Genomic DNA, 18,763 nt, shown 5'->3' on the forward strand with positions numbered 1-18,763 from the left:
ACTGCACACAACGGAAGCGCACATTGACGGGCAGCGAACGGAAGCGGGGGATTAGTGTAGTGCATTAAATCGCAACCCCGGATCAAATGCGCCCTGGGAACGGTGCAAATGCGAGATATCGGTGTATTTTGTGTGTGGTTTTGTGTGTAAATGTATGCGTGTGTGTGTGTGTTACAATTAATGAGTAGTTGTGTGTAAAAACTGTGTCCAATCATACTTCTCTCTATCACGGGTATAATTTATCTTTTTCGGGGAATAATTTTGATCAACCGTTCGCATACGATAAATTGCACCCATTAGCATTAGGCGTCCAGCAACCGGAGCTGCCTCTGTATGGTGGACCGGCGGATCTTGCAAACGGTTTCGGGACGGCTCCGAGACATGTCTTGAATCGAAAAACCGAAGGCACAACGTGGCCGCTATTTTGACACATTCTTATGTTTTGATTTTTGGGGTTTAGTTTTGCACAGGAGGATTATCCGCCGGGCACCGTTTGCAGGATCGCTCGCATCGGTGGTGTTTTGGCACGCCACGTCGCTAATGAATTGAATTTACGGTTCCACTAAAAATAAACAAGAAGAAAGAACCCCCTCAGGTCCGGGTGCCGCTTGGCTGGCGCTTTGGACGGACCCCCCATCGATCGAGGTTAGCCTAGCCAGCGTGGAAGAAAAGGATGGGCCCGAGTGGGGGATGCTGCAGCTAGCGTCGCGGACCATGTTGATCATCCACTGCGGAGGAGAGAGAAAAAAAAACCTTGTGAATATGTAGAAATCGGGTAAGGGTGAAGCAACCCCGACGAACGTACCTCTTCGTGGGCGTTGCCTTCTGGTACGGGTTCTGGAGGATCTTTGGGTGGCATTCCATCACCTTGAGCAGCAAACTGTCGAGATAGTCCTCCAGCTCCTTTACCTTCTGCTTCTGGTAGTGCACCTCGCTCTCGAGGTTGTGCGCGATCCGGATCACCTCCTCGCGCGACTTGCCCTCGTACTTGGCGAGCGTTTCCGGTGACACCTGAGCGAGCTTCGACTGGCGCTGGGCGGCGGCGGCCGCCGCGGCCGATGCCATCGTCATCCCGTCCGCCCCGCCGTGCTCACCGCCGATGATGATGCGCTGGTCGGCCGAACCGGAACCGATCCCCCCGCCACCACCCTGCTGGCGTTTCGCGCCGAGTTTCTTGCCGGCTGCCGTGGCCGTGGCCGCAGCCGTGCTGAGATTTTCCAGCGAGTCTGCCCGGTGCGCGCCGCTGCGATCCTTCACGAAGTGCTTCAGCTTCTTGGTGAAGCTCTCCTTCTCCGGTTTGGCCTCGTGGGACGCCGCCGGTGCCGGCGACTGCCGCCCAACCGCCGTATCCTGCGACCCGACGCGTGGCAGTGGCTTTGGTGGCGCCGCTGCTGCTGCCTTGGCGCTGCCGTCCAGATCCGGCGAGGTGGGAGCCGTCATGGAGCCACGCTGGCCCCGCGGTTGGCCCACGTCCGCGTCGTTGGCCTCCCGCTCGGCCGCCTCCTGCTCCTGATCTTCCTGCTGCACCGATAGCATCACGCGCGAGCTTTCCCACGACCGGCGCTTGAGCGAGTCCGTGCTGCCGATGTCGAGCAGATGATTCCGACCGTACAGCTTCTGCTCCCACTCGTCCACCTTGGTGCCGGCGGCCGGTGCCGGCGGTGGTGGTGCCTTCTCCTCGGCTCCAAGCTCGGCACTGGGCAGACTGTGGGCGGTACGCGCCGGCACGTTCGGCGGATGTTGACGCAGCGTCGTCGGCGAACGCTCCTCGTTCTTGGCCGCGCGCAAGTTGAGCGACCCGTTCGAGCTCTTGTGCGAAAGGTTGTCCAGCACGAACTCGTCCTCATCCTCGCTGATGACACCCGGGTCGGCGTCACCGAACGTTTGCTTCGATTGCCGACCGCCCAACGACGATCCGCCGCCGGCCACGAGCGTCGCCGCCGAGCTGCCGTTTCCGTTGCCGCCCGCACCAACCCCGCTGAGGCTCGAGTAGCTACCGCTGTACATCGAGCTGCCGTCGTCCGGTCCACCGCCCGACTCCTTGCCCTTGCCCTTGCCGAGCCCGGAGATGTGCATCTTCGAGCCGATCGACTTGGCGATCTTCTTCAGTCCCTTGCGCTTCTCGATCGCACCGATGCTCAGCAGCGAACCGCCCACGCTCGACGCCAGGTTGCTGATCGAGCTCTTGCTCTTCTCCTTCTTGCTCAGGTCGGTCAGCGAGCCGGCCTTCACCGTGAACGAGATGCGCACCTCCAGCTCGCCCCGCTCCTTCTCCTTCTTCTTCTCCCGGTCCTTGCTCTCCAGCTTGTGCCAGCGGGAGCGGGGCCGCTCGTACACGTCCATCTCGTTCAGCGGCAGCACGACGCGCCCCAGAAACTCGTCCATACCCATCGTGTTCCGGTGCAGCGCCGTCAGCACCAGCTGCGCCTGGTTGCCCTGCGACGGTATTTGCCTGCGAAGCATCAATTAAAATTGTAAAACAACAACACCCACACCCGGACGCGACCACGCCGGCAACTCGACTTACAGCTCGCACTCCTCATTCCAGATGACCGACTCGGGCGCCTTCTCCTTGATCGACGTCTGGTACTTCTCCTTGCCCAGGGCGATGATCACGAAGCAGTTGTTCGTGCCACCCTTACCCTTCATCAGCAACCCTTTGGCGCGTTGCACTGGAAGAAACGTTTGTTTTTTAGGGGGAGAAGAATGATGGTGAGAACTTCTTAAGCACCGAAAACCGGACCTCGAAGTAACGGTTGATGGAGATGTTTTCTCACATAAATTTGCACCAGGGAACTAGTGATGTGCGTTCAGAGCAAGAATGAGTGAGTGAGTGACTGAGAATCTTATTATTGAATTATATAACACAAATAGTTTGAGAAAATCCTTTTTTATTTAAATTCTGATTGGGATTCTAATCGCTGTTGAGGTTTCGATTCCTTGTTACGGAGTCTCTGTGAAGACTAGTAACTATTTTACACACTTTTGGGATTACTGGGGACTAATCTCTACTTTGGATTCAAATCTTTGTGGCGACAAATTCAATTTTCTCGTTTTGAAATCCAAAAAGAGTAAATGAAAGATTCGAATCGTTGTGATGATTGTTCAGTTTGATTCAAATTTTTCGAAGGAGTTGTTATTCTCATCGCCGCAAGGGACCATTGTAGGATCCGGGTTGCCGGGGAAAGAGTCACGCAAATCGCCACCAGGCCACCCGGGACTGGGGGAGAGAATTGCATAAATTGTAACCCAAACCCGAGATAAAGCGTAGTGTGCTCCAGCTCGGGAAAGAAAGGGGAGAAGATAACGCAGTCAAGCGGCAAGTTGAAGCAATCAAGAAGCGAATAACGTAGAAATACATCCCAGGCCTTTCCGTACATTCCGTCTGGAGCTACAGTCCACTTCCTCCGCGAAGGTGTGTTTGTGTTTGCTCGCGGATGATTCATCGGGCCTCTATTTTATCTTATAAGCCCCTCCGCCCCTTCAACGGCCCCTTCCGCTCAAGCCATTGCGCATCGATCTTGTGTGTGCATTCCATTCCACCCAATTTAGCCTATTGCTTGCGTCGCGCGCATTGTTCACTTACCTGTCACCTGAATGTGCGTTGGACTCCACATTTTTTCCTCGTTGTTGGCTGCCGAATTGTCGTGTGGTTGTTTAATTTAATTGTTCCGTTATTTTTCCTTTTTTCCGCCTGTTGATGTAATGATTGTTGAACAGCTGATTGGCGATTCGATGCCGACTCTCCTCCACCCTCGAGTGGTGGGTGGCTTTCGGATTTCGATGACGCTCGCTTACGGCAAAACCCCCGAAACTCGATCGGGGCGCAAAAAAAGGTCACTTTCTTTCACCACCCGCTCGAACAAATTAAGTGATCCACGCACAATTATTCCGCTCACCAACACACCGAGCGAGCGCTGCTGCTGCTGCTGCTGCTGCCAGCGGAAATCGTGCGGCCTTCTTCTCCCCTCCCCCACCTCCACACCTCCTTCCAACCGGCTGTGCTGGCAGCCGAAAACGAAACTTTCACAAGCTTTGTATATTTGGTGGCCGTGCGGAAAACGATGCCACCCTTGCAGCTACAGGTCGATCGGGCAGCCCCTGGTGTCCTGGACGTTATCGTCTAGTTTCCTCCACCCTCCGCGAGCGCTACTAGTATCCGGTTCCTGCGCTCTTCCCTTCCGCCTATCGCCACGGATGGTTGCCCTACGCTGCTATGAATCAGCACTATTGGGAATAGCTTTCCTCCTTCAGCATCGTTGCAGCAAGTGACACATCATTCGCGTTTTACCGTGCCAACAAAGAGATGCGATGATCAAAACACAAAAACGCACAAACGCACCGAACGCAACCGAACGAGGAACACAAATTAAATTATTACTAACTGCAAAAGGCACGTCGAAGGCACGTCGCCAGGCCGCCAAACTTGCCACCGAAACGCAAAACTAGCAGGTACGAATTTCCTGAGAACGATTGCAAATAAATACCAGCCCCCGTTCGGTACCGTTCAACGTAACTACTCTACCAGTTGTGATGGCTGCCTGGCGAGGCCAAGGATGTCTTTCCAAGTGAAGGTGCTGTCATCGGTGCACTTTGACGTTCCGGTTTGACGTTTCTATTCGGTACTAATTCGAAGGATATTTTTAACCGTCACGTCCTTACCAAAATACAACTGCCTTTTTTTCGTAGCATCGAACAAACACCATTTTCTCAGATTTCCTAACACATTTTAATGGCTCTTCAATAAAGAGCGATGCACGAAAATGCATTTAGTAGGTGCGAAACTAAACTGAACACATCTAACATGTTCTCTCAAGTTTTCCCTGATCTTATCGGTCAACCAACGTGCAAATTGCGGAACGTGAAGAGGGTGAATGAAAATGTTAGTGTCGCACTGCATTTGATTTCAGAGTTTAATTGTTAACCTATTAATTTTTGTAAAAAAAAAACATGTGTTTACTTTATTTTCTTTCACCACTCAATTCTGTATAATCGCCGGATTGTGAAAAGCTTTTCTTCCTTGTGTGTTCCATTGGAATGGATGGACTCTGCAACTGCTTATCTATTTAAAACATTTATATAATTTTCGTTAATCGAAAGGATTTCTTCGTTTTCGAAAGGAAAGGGAATGGGAACAAGTTTGGGAAAAGACATTCTAATTGTATTATTTATGAAATATTGGGCTTGAATATTACGGTGCTTAGCAGAAAGCTCTACTGTTATGTGGGCTTAGGAATTGGAAGCTTCCATCTACCGCACATTTCGCAGGCTTTTTCCTCAAGTAGCGAAGAAATGCTTCAAGCACTGTAGCTTTTTAGTACACGGTCCCTTTTCGTCGGGATCGGTCGCTACCTCAACCCTCCCGGTTCGTCCCTTTCTGCCCACCGATGCACCCTCCTGCCCCTGCACCGGCATGTTCATGTTCGATTCATGTTCTCTGTCCCACACACACACACAGACGGTGCACGTCGCAATGCCGTCGTAATGCCCAAGGAGAATAAAACTAAACGGCCCGAACGTCATTCTTGTCAGTGGTGCGATCGTCGTCGATCGGTGCGAACGCCTGCCGAAAAAAAGGGTGGTTCTTGGTGGTGAAACACATTTTTCCCACATTTGCGTTATCTGTTGGTGCAGTGTTGTGAGCCGTCGGGAGATAGTTGTGTTTTAAAACAAGAACGCGCATTGGCGCATTGGTGACAACGGCGTGTATCGCCCTCGTTTAGTTTCTGACCGTCGATAGTTCTTTTGAACAAAAAAAAAAAAAACAGGAAACTACATACAAAGGGATGGTGCCCTGAGCGCGCCCCGTCTTTCCTCGCCAATTTCCCGGACGAAGTGCTGCGAACAAATCAGGACGTTTCCGGCCAGCCCTCCCGGAAGAGACACATTCGCACGGGCGTACCATCGAAAGGCGCAGCGCTGACCGAGCGCCGTTTTTTTTTTTGTTTTATAATCCAAAACTCCTGTTCGCAACTATTCCGTGGTCGGGAATTTTTCCGTGCGCTAGTGTGTGTTTGCGCGTAGTTTTGTTTTTTTTTTGTTTTTTGGTTGTTTTATTTCTTTTTGCGCTGGATTTTACAACCCTCCAAAATTCGCCTGCGCGCGGAGGAAAGCAATAAAATTCTAAAAGGAGGCCCCCGCCTGCAGAAAGTAAGTAGTTCTGGCTTTGAGTCGTGAGCGTCTGCGATTCTGGCGATACCCTGGCCCCGATCGTTTGCTTGCCATTTTTGCCTTTTATTTATTGTACCTTCTTAACTCCTTTTTCCCCCTCCGATCCAACCCTCCCCACCTCCCCCACCGTCACCCAACATTGTTCGGTTTGGTGGTGGGTTATTATTATTTTTCGCCTTGTCTTATTCCCTCTCGCCCAACCCCCTGGTTGCGTATCCCTTGCACCGGAACTGGTTGGAGGCTGCATTCGGGGGTGTGATTTTCGATATTTCGCTAATCGGAATCGCCATACCCGCCTGCCCCGCCTGCAACCGGGGTTTCTCGCGCATAAATCACCGCATTCGAATATCTCTCCGGGTGCGGACGACCGGAGCTCGCCGCTTGCCAGTTGCCATCTGACGGTGGGAACCTGGTGTGGAACCTTCCATCGCTTAAAGTGGACGACCGTGACACCACGGCAGCATCTGCGTTTGCCTCTGGTGCGATGGCGGCGGGTTCGAGCGAAATGCGAATCGGACCGTGGCGACAAGCCGTAAAGCGCAAGATTTAATTGAAAAGCCACTGAACACTTGATCCCGACCGACGAGCTGCTGTGGGAGGAAGCTAGGAAGCGTCACACGCACATCATCACGTTGAGAATCCAACCGATTGCACTGCCTCATTGATTGTGCACTAGGTTGGGGTTCACTTATTTTGAAGTAGTTTTAAATTGCACAATTCTTTGAAAACTTCGCTTTGGAGTCACTAAAACCGGTTCAGATCTAACCACACTGCTCTGAGATCTTGGTTTCGTTTAAATCTTAATGCCCCAAGGCGCGTAGCCTCAGAGATTCTTGGTGCGCGTAAAACGCGTGATCTAAAATCTATCTGAATCGCTTCTTCTAGATCACTTTCAGGACGCGCGCCTGTTGACGCTTCGTTGTTGTTAACCAAGGAAGATTGTCTCCAGCCCTTGACCACCTTTTTACAGACGTACAAATTGAATTCTACCTACCTAAATGATCCGCCTTCAGCGCGGGTAAGTGTCAGATCGTCAGAAGTCAATAAGTTACAATAACGAGGTGCGTCCGGGAAAATCCAACCTAACACTGGCAACCCGGGAAAATCCAGGGAAAAGGGCCAACCATAAAAGGATCGCGTCGAACGCGGCCGCCCTTTTGTATCTAGATGACTTCAACGATGTCAACCGTTTTAGAATCTGACACCCGAACTCTTGCAAAAGCGCGTTGCTAACTGATTCGTGTACCTTCCCATTTTTTCTTCTTTACGTCATATAAAGAAACTCAAGTACTAGGCATGAACTGAACAAAAAATACAACAACATCAACGGGCGTGATCTGGAAGAAGCTATTTTTACAGATTTTAGATCACAGATTTAAGATTACAGATTTTAGATCACAGATTACTGACGTGAGTGCGTTCACCGCGCTCCGTGTAGGTTCAGGCGAAAATTGGTGGAGTGGATAGACGGCTTCGAAAGGATTCTAACTGAAAACAGGCCCGTCGCGTCTCTTCCATAGGGTGAGAGTACCACAGAACAGCAGCAACGATGGCCATGAAGGAGCTCAGCTTTGGGCAGCGGAACGCGCTGGTGCTGCTGACAGCCGCGCTGGCCATATCCTTGGTACCGCCGGTGGTGCAGTCGCGCCAGGAGTACTACTACATGTACCAGGACCTGTACGACGACGACCTGTCGCTCTGGATCAACGAGCAGCAGGTGAAGATCTTCAGCGGCGTCGCGATGAAGATCTACGCCATCGACAATGGGCGTGTATCGCCGCACATCCGTGATCCCAACTTCAGCCAGTACCTGCCGGTGATCCCCTCCGAGGTGAGCTGCGTCAACTTCACGTGGAAGGCGGGCTCGAAGAAGTACTACTACAACTTCGACCGGCTGATGTCGGTGGACGAGAACATTCTGAAGCCGCCGACGATCTCGATCAAAACGTCCGGCCGCGTGCCGAAGAATGCCAAGGGTGAGCCGCGGGAATACGGACGATGCCTGGGGGGGGGGGGGACAATCTTTTAGAGCTCCACGCAGAGGATGACTACTGACCGGGTTCTCTACCCTTTCCATTCCCATCTCTCTCTCCGAACAGAGTTCAGTGTGATTCTGCCATGCTCCGGTAATGTATCGGGCATCGCAATGTTTAGCATTGGACTCCTGATCCAAACGCGGAAAGGCAAACCGGTCCCCGGGACGCCTCTCCGCATCAAACTGCGTAAGGAATGTGCACATAGAGGTGTGTATGAAAGAACTTCTACTCTAACATCTTCTTCGCAAGGTAGCGTATGCCTTTTTTGTTGTATTTGCCTATTTTTCTGTTTTTCTGTTATCTCTGTTGTACTGTACCCGTACTCTAACCCTCCGTTCCCACGTTGGCTCCCGACTCACACACAGTACTCCCCTTCGATCCTCAATCGTTCCCGTAGCTGTACCCTCAACATCCGCACCATCCGTCCGAGGTCCTTCACTACGACTCCATGCGGCTTATGTACCCCGCAAGCGCCTTGGTTTCTGGTTGGTTTACATGGGACTGAACATACATGCCCCGCGTCGTGCAGACTGCCAATATTTTCGTTTTTTAGACTGAAAAATGGTCAGTTCCCGGGAACAACAGTTGGTATCCCATCATTTTGGCAGTTGCTTTGCTAACCCTAGCAGCAATAATTGGTTATATTAGCCTAACACCGTCGGTTCATACCGTAACGTAACGTATTCAATCGATCAACGAGCGTTACCACGGTTAAACGATGATGTTAAGCCAATCTCGTCGATTGACGCTGTAGGGGAAGACACAGTGGGGACATAGGGTGGGTAAAGGACACAGGACAGGACGCAGGTTTTGCTTTGATTTTCGGCAGCTGCACATTCCATTCCGCGCGAAACTAAAGGGATTCCGACGCCCGTGTGTGTGCGCCCAATTGAATCAGGTCCTATCTCCGGCAGCTGTGCGCAGTTAGTTGGGTCGAGCTCGGACCCAGGTCCATCTCGATGAAACACGCAGGTATCGAAACGCCTTCGTCTTCTCCAGTCATTTTGCTGCAGGGGGAGAAGTGTACCTTGGCCGGTACGCGCGGGGATTCCCTGCTCTCATGTCCAACGCCTGGCAGAATAATTCTCACCACTCGGAGGACTCGGATATCTTCAAACCCAGCATGCCCCCTCTTCCGAAGCCCGCCCGATCTCCTGCTTTCCGTCATTATTTTGCTCAGTTTTTGATGGCTTCCGCTTCATGTGTAGCATTAGCGCAATTAGGTACGCCTTGACGGCTACGCACAGACCGCCGCTTGTAGGTAATTGCCATTTGGTTTGCTTGATCCTTTTTAGAGCTTGCCTGCCTTTACTGCTTGATACGTGTGTTGCCCACTTCCTCTTCCTGCTGCATTTGGAAATGCACCGGAAATATCCTTTACAGTGCGCTTTTCTTTAATATTTTGCTTTCAGCTTAAACATAAACACATTCCGCTTTGTTGTGCACTTCGAAGAGAAAATGGGGACGAACGAATCCTCGTCCCCCTCCCTCCTCCCCCACCCCAAAAGTATTCCCCCCCGCGAACCGAGTATACAACATTCGACACGGCAGCATTTCGGAACCGCAGATACACAAATACACAAACACACACACACACACCCACACACCCCGGACTACCTTCGCAAAATTATGTTTAGAAAATGTATTTCTTTGCTTTTCGCGATGATAGCGATTACTCAAAATTCCCTTTACGTCCACTTTTGGCCACCGAACAAAACGCGTGTAGGACCAGTGTGCGCGCGAACCCATTATCGCCGGAAATGCTGCCAGGCGCGAACATTGTGTTGTTGCTGGCGCGGCTTCGGACTGCTGCACACAGCGCTGTATTGTTTTCGTCTCGAACTTTCCTTCCCATCGGCCAGCTTTTCGGGGGGACAATTTCCATTTTGTTTTCCCCTCGCCAAGTAAGTCAAGCTTTTTTCGGAACCTGCTAGCTGCTTGCTGGAACCAAAAACAAAAATAAGAAAAGCAAAATCGCCAAGCCGAACCGGAACCGGAAAGTTCGAACACGGTAGAAAGCTTCTCGCTTCCCTCCCTCTTTTTTTTTCGTTTGTATGCGCATCTCAGGCAATGTAATGCTTGCAAACTTGGGTGTACTGTACTCGGGTTTTTTTTTTTGAACGGACCTCTATTATTGCTAAAATGCTTGCGCGCGAAAGCGTACGAAAACCGACCGTCGAGACCAGTTGTTTTGGGGGCCGGAAGTTGTAAGACCATCACCGTTGCCGTTGCTGCTCGTCCTAAAACCAATCTGTGTTTATCTGTTTCTCTTTGTGAAACCCCCGCCCATTCCACGCTCCCCCCCACTTCCCCGTGAAAAACGTGGTCTCAATATTGTCCCATTTTTCTGTGTGTACCAACCAACCAACCCAACACCACCACCACCATCACCACCAATTCCCGTCGTCAACATCCTGCAAACGAACCAAAAATGAAAAACCAAACCAAAAATCGAAACAAAACATGTTTATCTATCCTGTTGAAAATGCAAAATCAAACCGAAATCGAAAATCGAAACCGATGCACGCGCGCGCACACACAAAAACACACACACCAACGCCGCGTGCTGTGATGATCGAATCGAAAACCTTTTTAAAAAAATCAACGAAAAAACAAAAAACCCAAAACACAACCGCCCAATTCAACAACGAAAAGGACCGGATCCGGAGTGCGACAAAAAGTGCGCCAACAAGGGGGTTTGCAACGAGGACAAGATCTGCCAGTGCCCGGAGGGGTACATGGGCCAGTACTGCCAGACGGCCCTCTGCTACCCGCAGTGCATGAACGGGGGCAACTGCACCGCCCCCGGCACCTGCTCCTGCCCGCTCGGCTACCAGGGGCGCCACTGCGAGGGCGGTAAGAACCTGTTCTCAATCTCCTTTTCGTGCACCCACTCACGGCCAAAAAAACCCGCTTGCAGGAATCTGCGCCGAGAAGTGCCTGAACGGGGGCAAGTGCATCCAGAAGGACAAGTGCGAGTGCGCCAAGGGCTACTACGGGCTGCGCTGTGAGTTCTGTAAGTAACGCCATCGACTCTAACCCGAACTCTCCTAAACCTAACGGATGTGTGTCCTTTCTAAACAAAACAAAAAAAACCCCAGCCAAGTGTGTCATACCGTGCCTGCACGACGGCAAGTGCCGCGGGGTGAACAAGTGCCGCTGCAAGCCGGGCCTGAGCGGGGACCACTGCCAGATCGGGCGCCGCCAGCGGTCGACCTGCAAGAGACCCTGCAAGCACGGCATCTGCAAGCCGAACCACACCTGCGAGTGCGACGCCGGCTGGTACGGGCGGCTGTGCAATCAAAGTACGTTGCAGGTGGACGCTCTCAAAGGTGCAGGCAATCTTCTTAAAAGTGTATCCTTCCCATCCGCAGGGGAAAAGAGGCGTCGCAACACGAAGGCCCCCAGCACCCCAGGTGGGACAACGGCCGCCGTCACTGACAGCAGCACCATCGCCAGTGCGGCACCGAAACATCCAAAGAAGTAGTAGCAGCAGCCACCGCAACCATGACGCTCATCAGCTATGAGTAGAGCCAGCACATTCACGTCCCCAGCCACCCCGTTCCTATTTCCAGCTGGCAAGCGCACACCCAGTAGTCAGTTGGCTGGAATGGCAAATGGGTGGAAAGATATCGAAGAACAATTATTACGCATAGTAGCAACTAAAAGTGATATAAACAAGTGTAACAATAAAAACGATACGAGAGAACAAACGGTACGTTCTCGCAATCTCATAAGCAAACGATTTAAAAACAAATAACAACTGTTTCCGCGTCATTGTATCCAGTTTAGAACCCTTTCAATATGGCCCCGCACGCTTGTGACTACATCTAATCTTATACTTCCTATTATGCGCGGGCGGGGAGGGTGGTTTATTAAAGATAACAATATGCAATCCAAAACGTCACTAGCCGACAGTTGAACTAGTTTTTCTCCTACCGTAAATTATCCACCAAACCTATTCAACTACCATATTTTTAACTCCACCCTTTTGAAAACAAAGATGATTGTGCCGAAAAAGTAACACATCAGTGTTACCTTCATCAAGTACTGTTTTTGGTCGATATTGGTTCAATCTTAATTTTCACTCAGGCGACTGTTTGAAAATATGTAGCTTCACTTGGTTCAGCCCTTACAAGTAACGAACGGTTTGGAGAAAGTGAAAGATAAAATAGAAAATCTGGGACACGACTATTAAATGATTAAATTATTACAATGAAAGTGGTGATACGTATAACATAACTAGAATGCATTTACAGAATCAACCAGCTTACGGCGTATTCACTTCTTAAAGACAGTAACAATCGCAATAAAAAAGGTTGTTACGGGGTTTAACACGCGTAAATACGGTACACCCTTCGAGGACGAGTTGCAACTTCGTCTAGTTTACTATTTAAAAATCTATTATGAAGCTGACTTAAACTTTTTCCGCTATCTTGATCGCCGTCCGGCAGCCGAACTTGATGACGTCGGTGAGGGCACGGTAGAAGGGTGCCTGCTCCGCGCCGTGCTCGATCCCGGTGTCGTGATGCTCCTGCTCCTCGTCACGGAAGCGCTGGATCGTATCGAGCAGCTCCTTGTCGGTGAAGGTGGGATCGTCCATCAGCTTGCGCAGCTGGTCGTTGTAGTGCTCGACGATAACCGATTCCACCGCGACGGTGCACGCCATCGCCGCCTTCTCGCCGAGCAAGGCGGTTCCGGCACCGAGCGCAAAGCCGGCCACGTTCCAGAACGGCAGCAACGCGGTCGGTCGCGCCCGATACTTGTTGATCAGCCGATCGAATTCTTTCTTGTGCACCTTCTCCTGTTCCCACATGTGCTGGATTGTTTTGCCCGCCTTCGTGTGGCCTGCAAAGGGGATAGATAAAATAGCACGATGAAATTGTGTTGCGAAAGGCGAGTGTGTGCAACACTACATTTCGACACTGCGCACTACTTCGAACACTACAACTTGTTGATGCAATCCTTATGACCCCTTTACTGCCCTCGCGAATCCGTTGCATTCGAGATTAAAGCTCCCGATAAGCCGACCGGAGGGAAGCTTCTCGCTAACCTAATCAACACCACTACCCGATAGTGGCCTCCGTTGGCAATAGTTTGCGAAACATGAACATCGTTGTAGTGCCCGTCGCAAGTCTAAGCCCATTTGCGGTCACCAGTGCAATTGATAGCAAAACGTACCCAGGACGGCCATTTGTCCGCGGTAGATTTGATTCGCTCCCAGTTCACCGGCATGGTCAACCCGTAGTACGGTATCAATCAGTTTGGAGCAGCGCTGCGTGCAGGAACCCGGGCTGGTGTGAATGCCTCTTGCAAGATGTAGCATTTTGCCGACTGTAAGAAATGGAGTTGGTGGATGTATGTTAGCAACCTTGTTTATAATTATGTAAGAAAAACGCATCCACTTATTACCAGACATTATGATTCGCTTACTGCAAGGTTTGCAAGTCAATACAATAATACGATGCGTTGCTGGAGTTGCTATCCACCGGTTCCTAAGCGAACTGCGTTGTACTTATTGAATCCTTCAAATGGAACGATGGGCTATTTCACAAATGCGTTAATATCACAGATCACCGGCTTTAGCGAATGTGAATTTCATAACAAAACAAAACTAACCTTTCGTTTGCTGTGTCAACCACGGCGTGTTGTCATTTTGACTGCTTTTGCTTGCTTTTTTTTCTTCTTCCATCAAGTTTACTCATGTTCGTATCTGCGGTTTACATCGAAATGAAGTTAGCCGTGACAGCAACCGGTACAGCTATAGCAGGCTGTACCGCTTTGCAGCGCCATCTGGTGTGACGATCGATACCGATACCGATAATTCTCTAAATTCGGGAAAAGTCGACCTTTTAAAAACTTAAAAGCACTTCAATGGAGCGGTTGTGTAATTTAACTACAAAAAAAGCATGACGAAAATCTTTCTAGATTCTAAAACGTTCTAGAAGCATCAACTGCGGTCTGCCAAACAATGTTATCTAGTTACAAATATATAATAAGCATTAAGGAGTTTATATTTTTACTACGAGATATTTTTATTAAATTATTCCGATGCGACTTTTCTTTTTAATCATTGGGAATGTTTTCGTAGTTTTTTCTTTGTTATTTCTTAATTTTCTCTCCATGAGTTTGCTATTTTAGCTTTCATTTAATACTTCAGGAGCTCCCTCATTTTCGTCCTTCATAAAATTCTACATAATTGAGGAAAATACCTCTGACTTAACCTACTGTCATTTACACCTTTTTGGAATCGATTCCTTTCCTCACAAGAAATAAGAATGTTTTAGAAAATGAATAGTCCTACCATTTACAACCATAATGTTGTTTGCATAAATGCATTCCATGTGCAAACAATAGGTGCAGCTACTAACTGACGAATAAATTCAAATTATCACTCCAATGCATTTCGTTCTAACAATGCATATGTTCTTATCTCGGATACCAACCGACACGAAAGACTCTCAAACTTGGTTCGCAGAAGAATTGTCATCGGAATAAGAAGCTTTCGGGAATAAGAATAAGCCTTCGGATAGCAATCAGCCTCGTCGGCTTTGACTTTCCCAGGGAAAATGGAAACAATAATCTTTGGCGTAGTAAACATAATCACCCTCGATCACTGCTAATCGCGTGTCATACGAATAGACACCTTCAGGCGCACGGGTGTTGTAACATGTCAATTTCCTTCCTATATAGGAATAGGAAGGGCTAGAGCTTTCCCAGGGCGCGTCAATGCAGCCCGGGTACAATGAGCCCTATTGTCGGGCAACCCCATTCCCAGCCGTTTCGAAGGGGCTGGTTTTCGATTTGGACGTCATTTCCGCTATTGCATTCCCATACGGCACGGCATCAGCAGCAGCAGTAGCTCCCTAGAAGATTAGCCTATCAATCGGTGGCGGAAGTGACAGCATCGGCCGCACAATCAAGTGACATTCAATTGGTATTTCTCCAGGAAAAATGTTTCAGCTGCACCATGCGCCAAGGCCGGAAATAGCTGTGCAAACAGAGCGCAGAGCAAGAGTAAGGTGTAATCATTTACTGTTGCGCAACCTCCGAAGGCCGAAGTTATCGGTTCGATCTTCCGCTCCCGGAGTGAATCACTGCACCGCGCGCGATGCATCACCCGATCCAGCCAGCTGCTCAACCTTTATCGATATCGCGTCCACAGACAGCTGCAGCTTTGTCCCCGAGTGCCCGATTTCATGTTGATTAAGGTCAATTTCTAGTGTTTGTTGTGTTGCAAAGCATTTGAGCCACGGAGCGATGGGGGTAACTCCGATCGGCGAAGGATCGAGATCCCGACGCAAGGAACCGTCCGTGGACGGCTTGTTGCGGTGAGGATTACAAGGGTCGATCGGGTCTTGGTACCTGGTTCGTTACCTGAGAGTTAGTGCTTAGAACGCCCTATTCGAAAGGAGGCCTTTCCCTTTTTTTTCCTGTTGTTGATCGTGTCGATCTCCTGCTCAAACACATGATAAGACGTCAGAGCCCGTTTTTCTACCCCGGGTTAGGGTTAGCTTACGTACGTTTTGCAACCATTTAACCCTCCCCCTACCCCCCGGGTGTCCGGGTATCTATAGGAGAGTTTGTTTTGTTTGTTTTTTTTTCGCTTCAAAAACTGCCGAAGAAGTTGTCAAAAATCGCCGAATTAATAGATCCTAATAGACGATAAATTAGTTCTGCGGCATTAACCATTCAGGCATTAATTAATTGCATGTTTTTGAAGGGGGGGCCCTTAGCCGATGGGTTAAACATTTTCTTAATTAAATCGAACCAACCAACAGCAGTACAAACCCCACGGGCCCGCCGCTTCCGGTCCCGGTGGCGGGCGGGTAATCAATTCTTCGCCGGGTGCGGAAACAGTGCGCCATATCCGAGGCGGCGCAGCTGGTGTCGAGGGGGGGCGCCACAAGCAATAGCGGTTTCATAGGAAAATCCCACCACCCGCCCAGCCGGCCAAGAATGGCGTTTACCGAGTGCGGGGGATCGTTTGCCCATTAGTCATCGTAATGATCCCCCTCCAAGGCAAGAGGCGAACTCGTTTGGAATAATCAAGTCACTTGTGCCGCTTGCCGGCGTGTTTCGAAGGTTGTGATTGAAGCAGCAGACAAATGTACACAAATGAAGATGTTAATAACATTGCTTAGCTCATTAACTATCTTCCAATTAATTGGCCGTTTGGTGATTCGTTTTTCCTTTTGGATTGCTTTTGTTTTTTTTTGGAGCAGGAGTTATTTGCTGCGCTCCGTTGAACACACACACACACGCCAGTAGGCAAGCAACACCCCATCGGGAAACACATGTGATAATGCAAAACCAAAACCCGAACAAAAAAACAACAAAAATCGAATGAAAACGAGACCCTCCGGACCGCGCGTGTTCGCCAGGAGAGCGTCGTGGGCAGAGCTACCTCACGCGAAAGAATCCCCCAGTGGATCTATTCGGTGACGTAACCCCCACCACGCGCCCCAAGCCGAAGGGGCCCGGTCGGGCTCGAGAAAAACGTCACCATTTTCCCTCCGAGTGGGGTGGTCCCAGGCAACCGGACCGGTCGGTGAGCGGCGGGAGGAGGTACGACAGCTGCGGCCCGAACACACATTCAATCCGACAAATGCGTTGTTCACACGCGCCACCGTGTGTTCCAGTTCAAGGGCTTCCTGGGGCTTGAATTTTCGAAAAAATAAAACCCTTTCCGTTTTTATTTTTCCATAAAATAGCCTCGGGCAGGCTCTAACGTTTGCGTTAACAAAAATAGACAAATTTTCATCGGTGATAAGATAAAAGTAAACCAACCTAATTGAATGAAATAAATTTTATTGTAATGTTACAGCTTTTCAGTTTAAAAAAAAAATATTCCGTCTGTACTGTTGTTCATCTTTTTCATTCAATCTAGTTTACCAAAGATGCAGTGCAATGCTAAAATGAACGATTTTTTAAAGATTTAGATTGACTTGGATTGTATTTTTGCTTTTTTATGTGTTTTTCAACAGAATCAGTGTTAGCTATTGCTTTTATATCCTACAATCATTCAGATTTCCGGCTGATTTTATAAATTTTGTCTAACTTCTTTTTTTTTTGTTACTCTCCAACTCTGAGTATATACCGGTCCATCCTTTGATTATTTCGTTATTGTTCTTAGCATTAATTTTTATAGGATATAGGAAAATAACCTATTATTGTAATACTGACCCCGTTCCAATTTATTACTTGTTGATCTTAGCAGATTGATGAATTGTGTAGAATATTTGTTTATGTAAAAATTTTACAAACTTAACCCTTGGAGGTTAAATATCAACGCAGTGTAGTACAATTATACTACTCAAGCAGGAATAATTCTCTATTAACGGAAATTTATTGTCTCCCGTGTCCGTTTCGAGATAAACACTATGTGCGTCTCGTGAGAATATACGTGTCATATTCGTGCCGCGCAATCCACACTTAGAACCCGGCGATCTTACGGTTGCGGCAACTCAACTGGTTCGGGTTTTGTGTGTGTGTGTCTTTTTAATGTGACCTCCCGCCAAGCCGGCAAACTCATCCGACGGAGCGCCTCAGCGGGTGGCAATGCGACCCTCGCTAGTTTTAAACGCTAGCCATATCTAGCCTAGGCTCGGAAGAACCCAGCGCCACCTCGAAGCCGAAACTCTCGGGGGAAGCGAGAAAAAAATCCCTCGCCTGACAACTGATCGATCACCTCGGGCGAACGTGGTAACGGTCAACCACGTTTTTAATGAGCCTTATTTAGTTCTAGGCGAGCAATTATGTCCGACGCTGTCTGGGCGCGATGTTTGACATCTTCTCTGTAATCCTCCAACCGGTGAAAGCGGCACAGGCTCTCTCAGGCCTGCGCAGGCACCCAAATCGTCCCCTAATAAGCCGATCGTTTCACTCCGATTTAATTGATACATCTGATTGGGAGGGAGAATGTCTTCATTGAATTAACGGGTTCGACTCGCTTTATGGCACGTTGATTGACGCGTCCTCTGGTAGCCTTAAGGTTCTATATATGTGGCGCTCCCGCCACCTCCCGCTGGTCCAGCGTCGTTAAACTCCCGATTTTATGACCATTCGGCCCTTTTACGACACCAGGTTACGTGTTTCTTGGCGCTGATGGCGAGATATTGTATGTATGTGAGACCTAAAGCTCCTAATGAAAAGCCTATCGACGCGCGCGTTTTAAACCCGTAGAACCTGAACCTCGGAGTCTCACCGAGCTCTGGGAAAGTCATCTTGTTCTACATGTAGCTGAGTGTATAGCCTCATCCTCCCTCGAAGCCTCAATCAGCAACGCTTTAACAGCCATAAAACCTCGCGGGGTTTTCAGTTTCCTCAGCACCGGCGTGTGGTTCCACGTCCTGCTTCCGCTAGATCTCGCACGCTGTTGACGCTCGCTCCTGTCCTTGAAACGCGTCTACGTCTTCCAAGGGTCTTGGAAGGCTCACGCCCCACGGGTTTTCACCTGAAACTCATCTCGCACGACGAAGATGCAAATCGAGGGGTCGAACCGGTGCGGTTTTTAAGCAGCACAACACTGCAGTTGTATGTCTGGCGTCCTGGCT

The 18,763-nt window shown here is 49.5% G+C and overlaps 3 protein-coding genes across 3 annotated transcripts; 1 reads left to right on the plus strand and 2 right to left on the minus strand.

Moving 5' to 3' along the window:
- Nucleotides 1–530: 530 nt before the first annotated feature.
- On the minus strand, nt 531–3,886 carry LOC131291326 (rab11 family-interacting protein 1). The gene is made up of 4 exons (XM_058320524.1): nt 3,587–3,886; nt 2,528–2,672; nt 806–2,452; nt 531–728 (listed from the first exon to the last, which is right to left on the minus strand). The coding sequence occupies exons 1-4, from the start codon at nt 3,615–3,617 to the stop codon at nt 722–724; spliced, it is 1,830 nt and encodes a 609-aa protein (XP_058176507.1). The 5' UTR covers nt 3,618–3,886; the 3' UTR covers nt 531–721.
- Nucleotides 3,887–7,726: 3,840 nt separating this feature from the next.
- On the plus strand, nt 7,727–11,715 carry LOC131291332 (protein shifted-like). Its single transcript, XM_058320529.1, has 6 exons — nt 7,727–8,147; nt 8,271–8,456; nt 10,863–11,063; nt 11,128–11,223; nt 11,309–11,512; nt 11,582–11,715. The coding sequence occupies exons 1-6, from the start codon at nt 7,727–7,729 to the stop codon at nt 11,692–11,694; spliced, it is 1,221 nt and encodes a 406-aa protein (XP_058176512.1). The 3' UTR covers nt 11,695–11,715.
- An 844-nt stretch (nt 11,716–12,559) lies between these two features.
- On the minus strand, nt 12,560–13,534 carry LOC131291342 (5-demethoxyubiquinone hydroxylase, mitochondrial). The gene is made up of 2 exons (XM_058320542.1): nt 13,389–13,534; nt 12,560–13,055 (listed from the first exon to the last, which is right to left on the minus strand). The coding sequence occupies exons 1-2, from the start codon at nt 13,531–13,533 to the stop codon at nt 12,625–12,627; spliced, it is 576 nt and encodes a 191-aa protein (XP_058176525.1). The 5' UTR covers nt 13,534; the 3' UTR covers nt 12,560–12,624.
- Nucleotides 13,535–18,763: the final 5,229 nt, after the last annotated feature.

The sequence above is a fragment of the Anopheles ziemanni genome, chromosome X, assembly GCF_943734765.1.
Source record: "Anopheles ziemanni chromosome X, idAnoZiCoDA_A2_x.2, whole genome shotgun sequence".
Taxonomy (NCBI): domain Eukaryota; kingdom Metazoa; phylum Arthropoda; class Insecta; order Diptera; family Culicidae; genus Anopheles; species Anopheles ziemanni.